We start from the raw sequence: 18,872 nt of genomic DNA, 5'->3' as shown, positions 1-18,872 counted from the left end.
TCCAAAGTCCTCTTTTCAGATGAAAGTAAATTTTGCATTTAATTTAGAAATCAAGGTCTGGAGTCTGGAGGAAGACTGGAGAGGCACAGAATCCAAGCTGCTTGAAGTCCAATGTGAAGTTTCTTAAGTCAGTGATGATTTGGGGTGCCGTGACATCTGCTGGTGTTGGTCTATTGTGTTTGATCAAGTCCAAAGTCAATGCAGCCATCTACCAGGAGATTTTGGAGCACTTTATGCTTCCATCTGCTGACAAGCTTTATGGAGATGCTGATTTCCTTTGCCCGCAGTGCCAAAACCACTTCCAAGTGGTTTGCTGACCAAGATATTACTGTGCTTGATTTGGACAGTCAATCCAACAATACAGATGAGCTGAAAGCTGCTATTAAAGAAACCTGTGCTTCAATAGTGCCTCAGCAGTGCCACAGGCTGATCGCTTCCATGCCACACCTCACTGATGCTGGAATTTGTGCTTAAGGAGCCCCGAACAAGTATTAAGTGCATAAATGAACATACTTTAAAGAACTTGAGCTTTTCTGTTTTGCAAATCTTTTTCTTTCTTTTTTGGATTGATCTTAGGAAATATTCTAATATTTTGAGATACTGGATTTTTGACTTTCATGAGCTGTAAGCTCTAAATTTTTTGAAATGTTTTACTTTACATGTAATGAATCTAGAAAATATGAAAGTTTCACTTTTTGAAATGTTACAAAAAAAAAAAAACAGCTTTTTCACGATTTTTTTGAGATACACCTGTATATGATGTGAGCTCATGGAAATATTTTCTAAATATGTTGCGTTCTTTAAATCTGGTTTGTAGTTTGGTGTGGCCGTCGTCATCACTAACCAGGTGGTAGCGCAGGTGGATGGAGCGGCCATGTTTTCAGCAGATCCCAAGAAGCCGATTGGAGGAAATATTCTAGCACACGCCTCGACTACTCGGTAAAACTTCTCATTGGATGATGATCATGGTTGCTGTCTGATACTCTCATACTCTATAGATTAATAATATCTCAATTCTCTGTCTCTCTTGTAGATTATACCTGCGAAAGGGTCGAGGAGAGACGCGGATTTGCAAGATCTATGACTCTCCATGTTTGCCTGAGGCGGAGGCAATGTTTGCCATTAATGCTGATGGAGTGGGTGACGCTAAAGACTGAAATGATCCAACCAGAGAACCTGAGTGCGTGATATGAGACCATCTGCCAGAGAAAAGACTCCTGTAAAATGATTGAAATGTGTAAATGTGGACACATTGTTTAATCTGGAATGAATCGAAAGTGAATGAATCCTTCAGAGTGAAATTCATGGTTTAATTACATATATGCAGATTGATGGATCTGAATGATTTGAGCTGGTGTAATTATTTGCTCTTTACTGTAATGTCAGCCGCCTCTATACTATTTGTTATTTATATATATCTATCTTATGTTATATTTGTTTGTTTTGTCTGGACTGAACCTTTTTCTTGTACATAAACTACTCGGAATTAAAGTGTTTTATCTGTTAAATTAATTAAAGTGCATTTTTGGTATGATACCATCTGTTAAAACCATTGAAAAACAGCAAAATCCGAGATAATTGTGCCGTTTTATTGTCATATTTCAGGAATTCACATCATGTCAACAAAATCAAACATCAGTCATTTTGTAATTGATTAAACAATTAAATACTTAATTTCACAGCATGTTTAAATATAAAAAATTAGGAATGATTTTTAATCATTAGTCAAGTTACCTTCATCTTTTGTAAGGAATGAAATGCAGTGTTTTGTGAAGGAGATATGTGAACAATAGTAAACTATTTTAATATATATTTCGATTTTTTTTTTTTTTTTTGAGGTTACTGAAAATATGTTTTAACAATGCACATCTGCAAACAACATTAAATAAATAGAGCACATACCAGGTAAAATGTAAAAAGATTAGATGACAGTTAGCATTAGACCCCACCCTAATTATTCATACTGCTTCGATTGGTCAATTGTACTGTCAATCAAAGCCTTCAGCTCCTCTTGTAAAGCTGCGCTGTCAGAATCCTGAAGAAACAAAACAATATGAAACACAAAACTTCAAATCAGCAATAAACTATGAAGAGCATGTTTACCTCATTTGCTCCGGCTGGTGTGCTCAGAGCTAATTGGACCCAATTTCTGGCCTCTGACATGTTTCCTAGCTCCTTATGACACTGTAAACAAAGGGATATACAATGCATTGTTTTCCAATAAGAAGTTTTAAAAGGATCAGAATAATTATTTTTGTGTAAACAGTTCCTCAAGGCAACATACTGCAGGCAAAACCATTGTTTTGTGTATTTTTGTGACTTTGGAGCCCCCTACAGTTAAGTGAGAAGAATTCGCTGTAGTAAATATTACAGCTCTACACGTGCATTTGTTGCTGCCATAAAGCAATTCGCCCTTTCCGCGCACCAAACTTTTCCAGTACAGACGTTTGGGAAACAAGCAGTTCCTTTCACTAAAAGTAAAGTGTGCCATCATCCTGAAACTGATATTTCAAGGTTAAAAAAAAAATTTAAAAACTTAGTTGTTTCTTCAAAACGAGTCAGAAATCTCCACTTAAATAGCACCTACATACATGTGTTTTATTCCAATCTATGTTTGTTTATATATCATTTGCCTTATTTTAATGACATTTGACTCCTAAAAACATTGTTAAAGTGTATTTTTTCTGAGTTGACAGCATTTTTCTGATTTATGGAGTGATAAAAATACATATCCATATTCCAATCTATGTTTGTTTATATATCATTTGCCTTATTTTAATAACATTTGACTCCTAAAAACATTGTTAAAGTGTATTTTTTCTGGGTGTTGACCGCATTTTTCTGATTTATGGAGTGATAAAATACATATCCAAAACCCCCTCAATATGTCAACAAAATGAAACAATAATTTTAAACCTGACTTTCTCCAATGTTTAGATTTCTATTCTGGAAATGTGTATTAAATTAGATAATGCATTATTTACATATTTAAAAAAACCAACGTTCTGAAAAACATGTACTATTAAATTATTTTCTTAATGTACTGTTTTTAATCAACAGGAAATGGTGATATCTATTAGTTTAAAAATTAAAATTACTCTCTTCACTTGTAGTACCTGTCTTGCCTTAACAGAATGACACATCTTGAAGAATAAACCCATTATAGACAATACATTTACCTTGGCGATACAAAGGCGAACTGTTTTGGAGAAGCCTGGATTTAACTCCTCTGCCTAGAGATCAGACAATCAGAAACATCAGCATGAGTTTAATGAATCTTCTCAGTTGTTGAAGCTGTACATAAGACTCGCCTTTACCTTGAGGAAGTTCTCCAGAGCTTCATTCAGTGAGGATGTGGGAGGAGTTTCATAAAGCGTGGCAGCAGTTTTCCTCTCCAACCAACCCAGAGAGCTCACCTACAACACACACACAAACATGCGCATCTCACAGATATTATGGGTCATTTGTTAACATCAGCGATTAACTTTTTTTTACTTTAGATTCTGTTTTTTACGTTAGATCCCAGAATCAGTTTGTTTTTAAAATGTTTTTTTTTTCTGTGGTTAACAAAAGCTCAAGATATTTTCCTGTTTTATAAAATACATTAGTAATACTCACTTGTGATTTGTTTTTATACTTGTCTTAAAAAAGGCAGTTGCTAACAACTGTCTAAATGGGATTAAAGAGGTTGTTGTATCTATGCACAATCAGCTTGTAACACTCCAAAGAGAAAGGAAAACTTGAAATCGCATCATATGACCCCTTTAAACATCATCACACCGAACAGGTAAACTCATCTGCAAAACTCATCATAGGCTCTGTGATTGTTTATGTTGCCACAAAATGTGATCTATATTATTTGCCTAGCTTTAATCTGCTAAAGGTGACTATAAGGCATGGATATATTAAGATATTATAAACATGAACATTATGATTTTCTGTAAAGCTGCTTTAACCCTCTGGTGCTTCTCATTTCCCGGGCAATAATGACAGAATTTTTTTTACTTCAGTTAAATGAATGTACTATATTTTAGTTAAATAATGTTTTTTATTTCATATTTTGTATTTTTATGGGATTTTATAGTACTAAATTATATTTAAAATTACATTTCCAAGTTAAACTGTTGTAAATTTTGAGTTTGATCTATTTTTAAAGAAGGCACTGGGTAGATTATTGTTTAAAGGGTTAGTTCACCCAAAAATGAAAATTAGCCCATAAATTACTTACCCTCAAGTCATCCTAGGTGTATATGACTTTCTTCTTTCAGACGAATCCAGTTGGAGTTATATTAAAAATTGTCTTTGATCTTTCAAGCTCTATCGTTGCACTCAGCCTAGCTTGCGCTCACTGTTGTACACTGGAAGCAGTTCCGGGCGGATGACGTATGAGTTCAGCGTTGCGCATGCGCCAGTGAGTCGCGTGAAAAACAACGTTTGTTAACAGGAGCAAAGGAAGCAAAGTTTCCTTACTTTAGCAAAGGAAAACCAGTCTCCTCTTGGCTTATATCGAAATCCTCCGACATTCTTCTTTACAAATCCTCGTTTTGTACTTCTAATAAGTGACCGTTGTTTTGTTTTGATCTCTCCGCTGTGCTTCCGCGTTCGTCACTTCTGAGCGGTGCATGTGCGAAGCTGACCTCATACGTCATCCACCCGGAGCTGCTTCCGTGTACAACTGTTGGCGCAAGCTACATTAAAGTGAGTATTACGTTTTGAATATGGATATTTTTCTTACAAAAATGCATCGATTCGCTACAGAAGGCCTTTGTTCGCCCCCGGAGCCGTGTGAGACACTTTTTTTTATGGATGGGCGCTTTTTATTTAACTTGTTTTGGACTGAGGCATGCAACACCCGCTGAGTAGCATTAAACAGCTTGAAAGATCAAAGACAATTTTTAATATAACTCCGACTGGATTCGTCTGAAAGAAGAAAGTCACCTAGGATGACTTGAGGGTGAGTAATTTATGGGCTAATTTTCATTTTTGGGTGAACTAACCCTTTAAGTGAAAAAAAGTTTAAAAAGTGAAAAAAGTTATAGAAGTTTAAACTTTCAAATTTTATATGAAATACATATTTTCTGAAACACGTTTTACTCTAAAACTGAGAGAAAATCAAAGCAATAAATCTAAACAAGTCTGAGATTTATCTCAGAAAATTTGCTTTCAGTAAGATTTTGTTTAGGCGCAGTACCAAACGTTTCCACTAGGAAATTGTTTCCCATTAATTTCCAATGCAGTCACTTTTGGACAAATTTTTTTCAGGGCCATTTAACCGTTTTGAATTTTGTCCATGATTTTTTTTTGTGTTCACATAGCAAATGCCAAAACCAGTACAAAGTTTCGTACCATTCCGATGAAGTAAACAATTCTAAAAAACAAACAAAATTTTTGTTGGTCAAAAATAGCCGAAGAGCATCAGAGGGTTAAAACAATGTGTACTGTGACAAGCCCTTTACAGATCAAATTCTGTTGACTTGATTTGAGCTTCAAAATTCATAAAAGTGGTGTTCAGTTGTGAAGATTATCTTGATGAACAAAACACTTTTGCTAGTAACCACTTTTGCTTATTTTCTGCAATAATCTAAAATCCTACTGACGTTTTGTCCAGGGAGGATTAGCAAGCACTATGAATTATTACAGATACTGTTGGCTTTGTTTTAGCAGCCAGATCTGACCTCTAAACACCAGCGGCCGAGCAGATAGAAACAGATTGGATCATCATCACGTAGAGCCAAAGCTCGGTCTAAATGCTCCTGTCAGAACATCCAAAACAAACACAGTCATTAAACACACTACTCGCTTAAGAAGACCCTCATGTTCATCTGCAATACTGACATAAAGCCTCACAGGCGCACCTTCAGTACGCGCCCGCTTTTCAGTTTTCCGTGAATGCTCTCGTACTGTGAAGACACGCGCGCGAGGATGGCAAACCTGAGAGTGCAGACATAAACTACAGACATTAAAACTCATCTCATACAGTAAAGATGAATATGTGTGTGGTGTTTTCATACCACTTGTGACAATCAGCGCTCAGTTCATTCCTCGTCAGCGCTGCCTCTGCCTCATAATGACCTTCAGTGTCAAAAGGTCAAAGGTCAGTGTAGGTACAGTACATTATAAGCTGCGTTTCAAGTCCTTATGGAGTGTGTAATGCTCCCTCAACACTTAGCAGGGGATGTTTCCTAGCCTTTGCAGTGTTTTTCTCAAAGCATGATGTTAGGAAGTGTGCTCCACTTTGTAGGGCACTCATGTGATATTTCCTCACCTTGCTCAGCGTAGTTTCTCTTTTCTTCTCTGTTGTCCGCCGTCTCACACATGTCGCTGTAGGCACGAGCCAGTCGCCACATAAACTCCACGTTATCAGCATACTGACCACACATACACAAAGAAACGCTATTTTATTACAGTTAATATAATTTACCTTTACTTTGAATTCTGTATCTGTGGTCTTGTAAAATGCATGTCAGGTGCTTCGAAAATTTCACTCTTATTTACATTGTAAAATATTTTGAATTTGAATGTTTTGAATTTTACATTTATAAATTAAATACTAAATAAAAATACAAATTATATAAATTATATCAAATTATTAACTAAATACTTCATGTTTAAGTATTATAAAATATACACAATGATTCAAAAGTTTGGGGCTGATAAGATTTTTAAATATTTTTAAAAAGTCTCACCAAGGAAGGATGCATTTATTTGATTAAAAATACAGTAAAAAGAGTAATATAGTGAAATCTTATTTCAATTTAAAATGAGTTTTCTATTTGAGCATATTTTAAAATGTCATTCCTGTGATGCACAGCTGAATTTTCAGCATCATTACTCCAGTCTTCAGTGTCACATGATCCTTCAGAAATCATTCTAATATGCTGATTTGCTGCTCGAGAAGCATTTCTTTTTATTATCAATGTTGAAAACAGTTGTGCTTCTTAATATGTTTGATGAACAGAATCATGTTACAGTAATGCTTTTACACTGAATATTATCCAAAAATGTGCAATTTGAAAACATTTTTTCATATATCTCTTCAGTTATCTTTAAATATCTCACCAGCGGTCTGTTCTCCATCAGCAGCTGGAAGCCCTCTGCTTTTTTCCCAGAATCCCCTGCATGAAGCAGATCACACTGGGCGAGCAGGAGGGCGAGTTCAGGGCTGGGAATGTCCATTAAACAGTCCACCATCAGCCCGGCATCTTCATCGTCCTCTTCCTCGGCCTGTGAATCGTCCTGTCTCAGAGTGAGCACCGTGGCGCAGCTCTCCTCCTCAGAGTCCCTCCCATCATCCTCACCATCTTTATCCATCTCGCGATCCGTCTCTCTGTCCGTGTAGTCGGACTCGGCGTTGGAATAGGCCGTGGAGTACCTGTGAAGAGCTCAACTGCTGAAACGAACACAGCCTCCAGAGCTACACGGCATCCTGGCACACAAGACTTACCCGACCTCGCTGTCGTCACAGAGACTGGAGACCCCGGTGCTGGCGGTGAAGTAAATGGAGCTGGAGTTCATGGATTCAGAGCGTTCCCTCGGCATGAGCGTGCGCCGCCGCCGCGATCTCTGACTCTCCTCCACAGTCTTCCTGGAAGGAGAGAGACAACAGAGGCTTTCAGATGGAGCAGAATTTACTACACAGAGCCGTAGTTCACTGTCAAGTTACGCAAAAAAAAATCGCAGACGATTTTATTGCACGATTCTGAAATCGAAGAAATCGTTCGCGATAATGACAGCTGTTCGAATAGCTTCTCAGTGAACTACGACTCTGTGAAGTAAATGCTGCTCCATCTGAAAGCATGTGAAAATACCACATTTAATAACATATTTTTACTCCAAACTCACTTCATAACGTCAGTCGAGTGTTTGAAATAAATCCTTCTGTGAGATGATGTGGCTTCTTACACAGAATAAGGTACGCAACATATTTCATAGTATTTAAGCAGTGATAAAGGCATTGCATTATAAATATACTTTATTTTAATGAAAATTATAATAATAAGAACTCAGATAGACGGTATATTGCCGTAGTCGTGTGTTTATTAGTCACGTTGAATCAGTGAAAGCAGTTGAATCTGTTTATAGGCATTTTCTGGGTTTCTTCTGCGAGGCGTATTTGGAGTTTCAGCGCGAGAGAGCCCTCTGGCCTTTGGATGGAGATTTACTGCTGATCACAGAACCGTGCTTCACTGAAAGATACGCATGACAATCGCAGCTTCTGTCGAATCGCGATCTCGATTCCATTTCGATTTATCGTGCAGCCCTACAACAGAGGCAGATGAGATGAAGACAACTCAGATGAGACAGAAGAGAGACTGAGGTGACAGAGATGCCCAGGTGAGGTCTGGGTGAGAGAAGAGAGATAATATACGGTGATGTTCGGTTCACTTAATTTTTGGCCTTGAGATCCTATGTTAACATTTTCAATGTGTAAATAAACCTGCATGTCCAAAACAACAACTTTATCGAAAATGGGGATTATTAATAAATTAACATTTTATTTTGAATTAAGAATGACATTATTGAAGACTTTATTGGCTTTATTATAATTATATTGTATTTTATTACACCTATATTACATTAAATTCTGCACAATATAAAGATTTTTGTACATGTTTATTTTCCCCTTCATTTTATGTATCTCGTTACTCAATTAACCATATATATTATGTATTTTAATAATTACATTTCCATATATGTTTTGTAAATACGGTAAATGCTTAATCATGCCAATAAAGCTTTGACTCTTTTGAGAATTTAAAATTTATATTAAGCTATAACATTTAATTTTAGTTTGGCTAGTCATTAATAGGCTATAATATTAAGTATAATCATAAAGATGTAATTAGTGTTGTTTACTTTAGGTAAAGAGAAAAAAACTAAATATATAGGCTAATAATGAATATAATCAGAGCTGGGTAGATTACTTACACATTGTAATCTGTTACTGATTCCAAATTACATGACAAAAATTGTAGCTAGTAACGTAATCCATTATATTACACATTTTAAGTAATATAATCGGACTGCTTTTAGATTACTTTTAAATTACTTTTGACCTAACTTGTTTATCACATTTTTGTAAATCCAAGTGGTCAAATGCCTTGTAGCCACCTGACTAATGACTGATCTTTGTGTGAATGTCCACAAAACTGTACGACTTTCTGAGTGTATAAAAGCGGTAGGTTTTTTTGAGAAAGGAAGATTTAACAGATGAAAAAGAGGAATTGGGGAGAATCAATAAATTATGAAAAATGTATTGCTATTGTGTAAATAACATGTAACCCATTAAAAAGTAACTGTAGTCTGATTACAAGTATTTTAAAATGTAATTTAATCTAATTACAAGTACTTCATTTGGGAATCTGATTACGCAATCCAGATCAGCCTACATGTAATCAGTTATTACCCAGCTTTGAATATAACTAATAATAATGTATACAAATATTAAATAAAAATAAGAGATGAAGTGAATAGATTTATTTAATAGTATGTGGGATGGGATGCACAAAATGTTTTCTTGCAGGTCTATATTATGTTGTTACATATTCTTTTAACATATACAGACAATAACATCATTCAAACGTCAATCAAATGTTGTCTATAGATTGTGCATAATAAAATATAACAATATAATATAATAATATGGCCATGTCTTAATGCCACAATGTGCCTTCTCATTCTTAATTCAAAAATGTTAATGTTTTAATCATTCCTATTTCTGATAACTCCAGGTTGCTATGGACACGCAGGTTTGTTTACATATCGCGTGGCCACTACGACGTTCCCACGAGTTAATATTAAAAAACCGAGCAGCATATTCCTATCCGGTCACCGTAAGAATCAGATGAGAAGAAAGAGTTGACCCACTTGACATCTTCAGCGATGGTGGTGCTGATGTCCCTCAGACCCTCCTGCAGCTCTGCGATCTCATTCCTCAGACTGGACACGCTCTTCATCACCTCATCCAGAGTCTTCCTCAGCTCCACCTGCTGCTCAGGAGACAAACCGCTCACCGCAGCGGAAAGAGCCCCGGCGTCTACTGAACACACACACACACACACACACACATCAGAGTCATACACACGTGAAACAGATAATGTAGGCTGTGGTGTGTTTTGGTCATTTTGGTTCATACCGGTTTCGTTCTGTAACGCGGAGCTCGTGTTGTGCAGCAGCAGGCGACGGCGGTTTCTCCTCCTGAGAGCTTCTTTAATTATCAATAATGCGATCAGGCCGGTGCTGATCGTCACACCGACACCGAGACCGATCACTGCGTTCCTGCCGAGCCAGCTCATCGTTTACCTCCGCTATCAGTACATCTGCGTTTCTCTCGAGCGGATCTAACTCGCCGTCACGTTATTCCTCTTTCTTCTTATGATTTAGAGATGTAAACACAGCTCCGGCTCATCCTCTCACTCTCGATCATTTATGTAAAGACTGAATATCTGAATCTCTTCAAACTCACGCCGTTTGACAGCTGATGTCATGAGTGTTTGTGTGTGTGAGAGCGCGTGTGTCTGTGTGTGTGTGCGTGTGCATTAGCGCACCCTGGCGGACTGGAGGAGTGGCGCAAATAACATTTAAATTAGACAAAGCAATATATTATTTAATAATAATTTTTAAAAAATGCACAAAATTAAAATACACAGTAAAAAAAATGCAAAAAAAAAAAATAGGTAGACTTCAAAAATAATTTATATTAACTGTCACTGACAAATAAGTTGTCCAAGATGGCGACATATTTAAAAATAGTTTAAAACATGTGCCATGTTCCTATATTTGTATCCATGTTGATTAAAAAAATAAATAAACACGTTTTATACCATTTTCTATAGGAAAGATTTAGTTAATGACTCAATTGGTCTAATCATTAAGTACATAGAAAAATAAAATAATAAATATTATTATTAAAAACACATTTATTTCGTTTTATTTATATCAAAAGTGAGCAATTTAAAAGAATGGTATTTAAAAAGACATAAAAAAAAAAAAACTTGTACATCTCGGGCACTTATATTTAGTTTTTATTAATACTGTCGTGCTCAGCTTCCTGTCTGCGCCCGATCTAGTCTGTCGTGCGCAACTGGCTGCGCATGCGCAGTATGAATAGAGAGGCGGCACGCGAGGCCTAGCAACAGCAAACTGTCCTTCTGTCTTATTTTCTCAATGTCCTCTTCGTTTAAATAATATCTTGAATCCGAGGGGAAACAACAAACCAAACAAATATGGAGATCGGGACTGAGATCAGCAAGAAAATAAGGGTAAGCCGTTTACAATTCGCAGCCTTCGGCAGTGTTTAGCGTGCTCGCTAACCTACAGCTGTGTTTTAATGAATGTTTCCTGTTAAGTGCGAGTGTCGCTACCGGTCGAAATGTCTCTCGCTTGAGCACGTTTAGGAGGACTTCGTGTTTGGAGTCTACGGCGGTTGACATAAACTGGTTTATGACTGGATTAAGATGATTTCTGGGGTAATCGATGAAGATGAAATGGAGTCAGATGACTGGAATTTAATAAGTAGTAGGAAAGGACAAGAAAAAAGAAAGAGTGGGCGAAATGAAGGGAGTTGGGTAGATAGCCAAACCAGTAAAAGGGGATTAGAAGGAAACAGCTCAGATGAAGATAATAGGGTTGTACGTAAAAAGATCGTAAGAGAGGAATATAAAGTAATTCTTAAATTCAGAAAGGAAGATGAACAGGTTAATCTAAGTCCAATAGCATTGTCTAGAGAGTTGAAGAAAAAGTTAGGAGAAGTGGATACGGCTAAGATTTTGAGAGATGGAAGCCTGTTAGTAATATGTAAAACAGAAGAACAAAAAAACAAAGCACTAAAAATTGATAATGTTTGCAAGAAAAAAGTGAATGAAAGGAAGATGTTGGGTGAGAGACGAATGAAACGGGGAGTGATAACAGGCATTCCAATCGAAGAAGATCTAGAAAGGCTCAAACAAAGTATTTCTGGAGGTGAAGTGAGTACAATAAAAAGGTAAAAAAAAAACAATGAATGGGGAAAGTGTTGATAGTTTATCAGTTCTTTTGGAGTTTCAGGATTCAGTGCTTCCAGAAAGAGTCAAAATTGGATATATGAGCTATGCAGTGAGGCCATATATTCCTCCCCCACTCCGCTGTTATAGATGTCAGAGATATGGACATATAGCAGCAGTGTGCAAGGGAAAACAAAGATGCCCTAAGTGTGGAGGTGATCATAGAATTTAAAACTGTGAAGAGAATGTGCAAGACAAGTGCTGTAATTGCGGGGGGCAACATAGGGCAACATACAGTGGATGTAATATAAGGAAGAGAGCTGTGGAAATTGAACAAGTGAAAGTGGTAAACAACATAAGTTATGCAGAGGCAGTGAAGAAGGTCCAAGAGCAAAGGAGAAGTGATGATACTGACAAAGATAAGGACATCTCGAGACAAGAGGTTGATCAAGCAGTGGAAAGCAGCACAAATCTGACAGTGGATAGGCTGATTTTGTTCATTGCTTATGTAATTAATTGTACGGACCAAGTCAGACACAAAACAGAGAAAATTTAAAATAATTGTGAAGGGAGCTGAAACATTTTTGGGTATAAACAACATATCTTGGGAAAATATCAATAAAAGGCTGGAAGTTGATGGGAAGTCGGGAGATGCAGGTGATAAGACAACTTGAATATTGTACAATGGAGTGCAAGAAGCTTGTTAGCAAATGGTCAAGAGTTTACAGGTTTTATAAAAGGGTTTAAAAAGAAACCAGAAATCATATGCATTCAGGAAACCTGGCTTAAACCAGTTTTAGATTTTAGTAGAAATAATGCAAACGTTATATAGAATTCAAATGATGGGGAGTACAGTGGTATTTGTATGGGTGCCGGCGCATATTGGTATCCAAGGAAATGAAACCGCAGATAAAGAAGCAAAAGAAGCAGTTATAAACAACTATATTAACTTAATTGTTAATCTAAGTAAGAGTGAAATCAAGAGTATTATTAAGAAAAGACTGAAGGAAAGGTGGCAAAAACAATGGGATAAGGAGAAAAAAGGTCGGTGGTTTTACAGAATTCAAAGGAAAGTGGGAGAGATGAGAAGTGCAGGGAAAAACAGGAGAGATGAGATAGTAATATCGAGGATGAGATTTGGACACAAGATTAAATAGTACACTTCTTAAAATGGGTAAACATGATACGGGAATGTGTGAATTTTGTGGACAAGAAGAAACAGTGGAACATGTTATATTGTACTGTCAGAAATATGAGACTGAAAGAAGGATTCTAATGCAAAATTTAGAAAAAATAAAAATGCAATTTACACCAAGATATATTTTACAAAATAACTCAAGGAATGAATGCTATAGTTTTATTTTTCAGTTCCTTAAAATAACTAATTTGTGGGAGAGAATTTAAAATAAAAAATATATAAAAAAAGGGGGAAGGAAGTAAGTCACTTTTTTGATCCACACTCCATTCCAGTTGGTGGCGGAAATACACCATTTTGTTGTTTGTCAACCGCCAATAAAATTTCAAGAAGAAGAAGAAGAAGTGCGAGTGTCTGTTGTTGCTCTTTTTTTTTTTTTTGCATTTTATGTGCATTTTTGTTTTATTAAATGTGTTTGGATTGTTTTTAATATAGTAAAAAGTTTGTTGTGTGTTTGAATATCAGTGATCTTCACTAAGTACCATAGTGTTCTTAACAGGACGTTGGGAATACCATGAATACTATGTTACATGAGCTTTCAGTACCATGATATGTTCTAAAGTGCCATGTGATTGTCATCTGATGCCATCATAGGTACTGTTTTGTAAAGGTTAAATGTGGTAGTGTCTGTTAAGTAGTAATGTATAGTGAAGATATAATTTTGTTTAGTCTTCTGTAATAATGTAATTTCTTATTTTTCAGACTGCTATCAAAGGAAAGTTGCAAGAGCTCGGCGCTTATGTGGGTAAGAGCTCACATCAGATATGCATCATTTATTTTTAATCCACTACATTTTCATCAGTTTTTTTGTGTGCTTGCTTCAGAAAAAAAAAAACAGGAAAACAGGAAGTTCTGCGAACTGTTTAAAGAATCAGATCAAAGTGACAATTACAGCTGATGAACAATTACATTCTCACTCTTGCACTTTGCACTGGCTTTATAGAAGCTTTATATTTGTATTGCAAAGTGTTTGCAGCACAGCTGTATACAGTAAGATATAGTGCAATGTAAAATTACAATAGCTTAAATAAGCTACATATTACCATGCGAAATTAGTAGCTTAAAATAACATTTAAAGGAATTTTGCTTAAAATGTATTCACTCTCAGGCCATCCAAGATATAGATAAGTTTGTGTGTTCATCAGAAGAGATTTGTAGAAATGTAGCATTCCATCAGTTGCTCACCAATGCAAATAATTGCAGTGAATGGGTGCCGTCAGAATGAGAGTCCAAGCAGCTGATAAAAACATCACAGTAATCCACACCACTCCAGTCCATCAGTACATCATGTGAAAAGCTCTTCTGTTAATTGAAAAGCTGGAGTAACCAATGTTATAAACAGAGGACTCATATTTTAGCCAGAGGCAAATGTTTGAAGTTAACTTCTTATCGATGGGTTTGTTTCGAACAAACACACAGCTTTTCACTTCACAAGACGTTGATTGATGGACTGGAGTGGTGTGGATTATTGTGATGTTTTTATCAACTCTCATTCTGACGGCACCCATTCACTGCAGAGGATCCACTGGTAAACAAGTGATGGATTGCAAAATTTCTCCAAATCTGATGAAGAAACAAACTTGAAAAAAACAAACATCTTGGATGGACTGAGGGAGAAGGGTGAAGTTTCTTTTTTCTTTTTTTTTTGGGGGGTGAACTATTCCTTTTAAGTAAAGTAACAATGCAGAGTAAACTAAGAAAGCAGCAATTATATTTAAACCATAAGAATAAATTATACAAATTAGTTGTAATCATTATTATTCAGGGTTAATTTAAATTAGAAGTAAATTCTTCCGTCTTCATGCATGTCTAACTGATGTTGTATGGGAAACAGGATCTCTATTAAACGATTTCTGCATTAATATGATGGTTCACTGGCTGTGTTCAGATCACATTAAACATGTTACTGTGTGTCTCTGTCAGACGAGGAGCTTCCGGATTACATCATGGTCATGGTGGCCAATAAGAAGAACCCAAAGCAGATGGCAGACGACCTGTCCTTGTTTCTAGGCAACAATACAATCAAGTTCACCGTATGGTAGGTGAAAGTCTCCCTATCTACATTGTGATGTTTGTGGTCGGTAAGATTGTTTATTTATTTATTTTTTTATTTTTTTTAAGAAGTCTCTTCTGCTTTCCAAAGTTGTATTTATAAAAAAAAAAAACAGTAATATTGTGAAATATTATTACAATTTAAAATAACAGTTTTATATTTGAATATATTTCAGAATGTAATTTATTCCTGTGACGCACAGCTGAATTTTCAGCATCATTACTCCAGTCTTCAGTGTTACATGATCCTTCAGAAATCATCATAATATGCTGATTTGCTGCTCAAGAAACATTTCTGATTATTATCAATGTTGAAAGCAGTTGTGCTGATAAAGTATAAAACGGTGAAGTAAATGCTGTTTGTGTGTGTTGTAGGCTACATGGTGTTCTGGACAAGCTCAGATCGGTTGCAGTTGGTATGTGTTATGTTGGAGATCATGTTTACAGTCATGTCGTGACTTTTTACATCCTATCATGCATGGTTTTCCTTTAACTTTTTTTTGCATTCAATATTAGTTAATAACAACATAACTCAGTGTAGTAATTAAACATTGAATTATATTGTGACCTATTGACTGGAAAATGTGTCAGTTTGTTCCATGTGTATCAGTTTTAAGATTTAATTATATTAAAAAATAATTTTGAATTCGCATTTATTTCTGTCATTTTTTATCATTTAGTAATTTTCATTAGTTCATGTATGTTTCATTTTTATTTCAGTTTTTGTTTTTGTAGATTTCCCGTTAATTTTAGTGTCTCAGCTTAAACGTATTAAACTGATCGGTTAGTTGCCAAGGCATCTTTTCAAATTTTTTAGTGTGGTTAAGTCAGTTTACCAATATTTCTATTTGTTTTGCAGAGCCCACATCTCTCCTTCCATCCGTTCTGCACTCAGAGACCAGCATCCCAGCAGAAAACAACAGGAGGGGGGCGGAGCCTCGTGCTCTGGCTGTTTCCAGCTCACGTTCTGATAAGCTGGAGGGGTGTGTCTCAAGCTCCGCCCACGAGAACAGCACCAGGTATTTAATTCCCACAGTGGATCAGCAAATCACTGCAAATTTGTCTTAAAGGGATAGTTCACCCAAAAACGAAAATCTCTGAAGTTGTTTGAAACCTGTCTGAGTTTCTTTCTTCTGCTGAATATAAAATAATATATTTTGAATTTTGAAGAATGTTGGTAACCAAACAGTTGCTGGTAGCCAACTAGCCATTGACTTGCGTAGTATTTTTGTCCATACTATGGAAATCAATGGCTCCCGTCAACTTTTGGCTGAAATACCTCTTTAACCATGATTACTGATTATAACAAGCTCACCAGTTTTTGTTTTATCTAGCAGGAGAGGCTCTTCTGAAAGACCCTCCAGACTCACTTCCACTGTCAAACCGCTGATGGAGGAGTCGTCAGAAGCTGTGATTGACATCAAGCCTGATCTGGACGATGACCTCATTGGCTACGACTCCCTGGAGCAGAGCTTGACCTCTCAGGCTTTATACAGCCGCTCGACTGCGAACAGGCCACGGCCAGCGCTGGAGTCTTCGAGACAAACTGCGGACGCTTACAGGTCCTCAGACGTCACGAGAGGTCAGGAAAGGTCGGGATCCAGCCGGAGCTACAGGAGCTCAGCGGAGAGCAGCAGGGTGAGTGAATTTGGATATAGTGAAAGCATCAGTTCAGTCCATGATGCCGTAGCTCTTCACCTCAATGAATGGCACCCTCCTGGCAGGAATTGTCCCGGAAACGAAAGGCGTCTGTAGCCAGTTCCGTAGTTCGGGTTCACAGAGGTCATGAACGCGGACAGGAGAGTGATGATCTGAATGAGGAGGAGGAGGATGAAGATGAGGAGGACTACGGTCTTGCCAGCAAAGTGTCTCTGCCATCGAAACCTGAGCGCAAGTACGTTCCTCTCTGAAATAATGGAAAATATATATATATTTTTTTTTTTTAATATGGTTATTAATAATTGATTTTTTTACTCCTACCAGATTAATGTGGTGTTTTGTGTGTTTTGCAGACCTTCTCTCCCACCAGCCAAACAAGCCAACAAAAATCTGATCCTCAAAGCAATCTCAGAAGCTCAGAAATCCATCAATAAAACCACTACATACACAGGTTCAACATGTGCATTTAATATTATAATTAATAGTAATAACAATTGGTTTAACACAGTGTAGTTATTTACAGAGCCTCACACATGACATGCGGATAAAATATATATTGTGGCCTTGAATAAAGAATTTGTTTCTTCTATTTAGTAAATTGTGGCCATGAAGTACTGATTTGTTCTCTCATTTTGATTTAATTAAGAAAATGAGAGAACAAATTATTACAATGCAGGGCTATTATAGTTAACTAAAACTATAAAAAAAAAATTGTTACTTAAAATAAAATAAACGTTAACTGAAATATAATATAAACATAAAACTTCATATTTCAGCTAGCTACCAAGGCAACGGTTCTAATTTCAATTGAGTAATTTAATTAGTTTGTTTTAATTTAGTAATTTATTTTAATTATTGTAACTTGATGTACTAGAACGGGGGTCTCCAAAGCTGTAGTTTTAGTTAATAATGATAACCCTTGTTCTGTATTCTCACATCTAGTTCCCCAGCGGCAGACGGTTCCTGTAGCGCCACGGACACATTTGGCGAGTGACGAGATGAATAATGCTGCAATCCGATTGGTCCAGGAGCACCTGCATGCTCTCACGCCCCAGGACACGCTGCACAATAGTGAGTGTCTGTTGCTTAAAGGGGTCATATGATGCGATTTCTTAGAGAAGAAACAATAATGTACAGTATGTGGAAAATAATGTGTTTTTTTTAACCTTAAACTGCATAAACACATTTCATTACACCAAATACACAAAATTAAGTTCTTTTTAGCAGCATCATATGACCCCTTTAAAGAAATATTGTGTTGACAGAAGGAACAAGAAATCAAACTACAAATTGATTTATTTTCTGTGTTTTGCAGCACAATCCATAGCTTTAGCATCTCGTCTGCAGTTGGAGCTTCCAGAAGAGGACAGTCGAGAGCAGCTCAGTGAATACCGTGAGGGACATGACCTAATTTTTACCTCTGACAACAAAGTCTATCTTAGGCTGATGATACACGGGTCAACTTTTTTTGAGCAATGTTGCTTGGGCTCTTTCTCGTTGAGAATGGGTAACAATTTTCTATCTGGATATTTTAGATCGGACATAGGTTTTGTGTCTCACCTGGTTGCCCATTGCTCAAAAAGTTGCCCCATGTATCATCAGCCTTAGCTGTACAATGGAAGTCATTCAGTCACATTTTTTGATGCTCAGGAGTCTTGTGTAACCAGACTTTTGACTAAACACGCAGACAGGAAGAGACCTTCTGATCAACATGTAAAGCAACTGACCGTTTAGAATATATTTGATTGGGGTCAGTACAAATTTTGGGGTCAGTACAAATTTTTTTCAAGAAATTAATACTTTTATTCAACAAGGATGCACGACAGCTGTACAGAGATACCCATTTTAAATACATTTAGTAGCAGAACTACTGCAAGCTATTTTCAGTGCTGGAAATCCATTTATCCTTTGTTGAAACTTCCGAGTCGTCGAGGAGAGAGCAGGTCACGGTTGCTTAGCAATGGCAGACGCCACGAAAGCGCAAC

At 36.7% G+C, this 18,872-nt stretch overlaps 3 protein-coding genes across 10 annotated transcripts in view; 2 read left to right on the top strand and 1 right to left on the bottom strand.

The window, feature by feature from the left end:
* rad51 (RAD51 recombinase) overlaps positions 1-1,496 on the top strand; it is an 8,708-nt gene extending 7,212 nt beyond the window's left edge. For all 3 annotated transcript variants that reach the window (XM_016481930.1, XM_016481931.1, XM_016481929.1), the window contains exons 9-10: positions 818-939; positions 1,034-1,496. In XM_016481930.1, coding sequence (XP_016337416.1) covers positions 818-939; positions 1,034-1,157 — 246 coding nt within the window. In that variant the 3' untranslated portion in view covers positions 1,158-1,496. The remainder of the gene's footprint in view (positions 1-817; positions 940-1,033) is intronic.
* Positions 1,497-1,585: 89 nt separating this feature from the next.
* rmdn3 (regulator of microtubule dynamics 3) lies at positions 1,586-10,543 on the bottom strand. 2 transcript variants are annotated; one of them, XM_016481927.1, is made up of 12 exons: positions 10,136-10,543; positions 9,868-10,039; positions 7,445-7,585; positions 7,060-7,372; positions 6,266-6,368; positions 6,012-6,072; positions 5,856-5,931; positions 5,676-5,753; positions 3,318-3,416; positions 3,180-3,233; positions 2,104-2,184; positions 1,586-2,035 (listed from the first exon to the last, which is right to left on the bottom strand). In XM_016481927.1, exons 1-12 carry the CDS (start codon positions 10,293-10,295, stop codon positions 1,955-1,957), a joined length of 1,419 nt encoding a protein of 472 aa, XP_016337413.1. In that variant the 5' UTR covers positions 10,296-10,543; the 3' UTR covers positions 1,586-1,954. The 2 variants fall into 2 exon arrangements, with proteins under 2 accessions (XP_016337413.1, XP_016337414.1); XM_016481928.1 differs by having other exon boundaries at positions 9,868-10,036.
* Positions 10,544-11,064: 521 nt separating this feature from the next.
* The window catches only part of LOC107685361 (zinc finger CCCH domain-containing protein 14-like), a 14,213-nt gene continuing 6,405 nt past the window's right edge, over positions 11,065-18,872 (top strand). Inside the window, exons 1-10 of one of the 5 annotated variants that reach the window (XM_016481920.1) lie at positions 11,065-11,261; positions 13,879-13,921; positions 15,100-15,214; positions 15,604-15,644; positions 16,088-16,247; positions 16,566-16,866; positions 16,953-17,122; positions 17,241-17,338; positions 17,830-17,958; positions 18,203-18,280. In XM_016481920.1, the coding sequence (XP_016337406.1) occupies positions 11,226-11,261; positions 13,879-13,921; positions 15,100-15,214; positions 15,604-15,644; positions 16,088-16,247; positions 16,566-16,866; positions 16,953-17,122; positions 17,241-17,338; positions 17,830-17,958; positions 18,203-18,280 (1,171 nt within the window). In that variant the 5' untranslated portion in view covers positions 11,065-11,225. Of the gene's footprint in view, positions 11,262-11,348; positions 11,439-13,878; positions 13,922-15,099; positions 15,215-15,603; positions 15,645-16,087; positions 16,248-16,562; positions 16,867-16,952; positions 17,123-17,240; positions 17,339-17,829; positions 17,959-18,202; positions 18,281-18,872 lie in introns of those variants that run through there. The other 4 variants (XM_016481922.1, XM_016481921.1, XM_016481919.1 and 1 more) reach the window with 4 other exon arrangements.

This window comes from Sinocyclocheilus anshuiensis, unplaced genomic scaffold, assembly GCF_001515605.1.
Source record: "Sinocyclocheilus anshuiensis isolate Anshui unplaced genomic scaffold, SAMN03320099.WGS_v1.1 scaffold769, whole genome shotgun sequence".
Lineage (NCBI taxonomy): Eukaryota > Metazoa > Chordata > Actinopteri > Cypriniformes > Cyprinidae > Sinocyclocheilus > Sinocyclocheilus anshuiensis.
This window is presented reverse-complemented; position numbering and strand designations above follow the sequence as displayed.

Coding starts and splice junctions, on each gene's coding strand:
- rmdn3 (XM_016481927.1), bottom strand. CDS start 10,295: ATGAGCTGGCTCGGCAGGAACGCAGTGATCGGTCTCGGTGTCGGTGTG. Junction 5,754..5,855: donor AAAGCGGGCGCGTACTGAAG/GTGCGCCTGTGA, acceptor ATGTTCTGACAG/GAGCATTTAGACCGAGCTTT. Junction 2,036..2,103: donor CACCAGCCGGAGCAAATGAG/GTAAACATGCTC, acceptor TTGTTTCTTCAG/GATTCTGACAGCGCAGCTTT.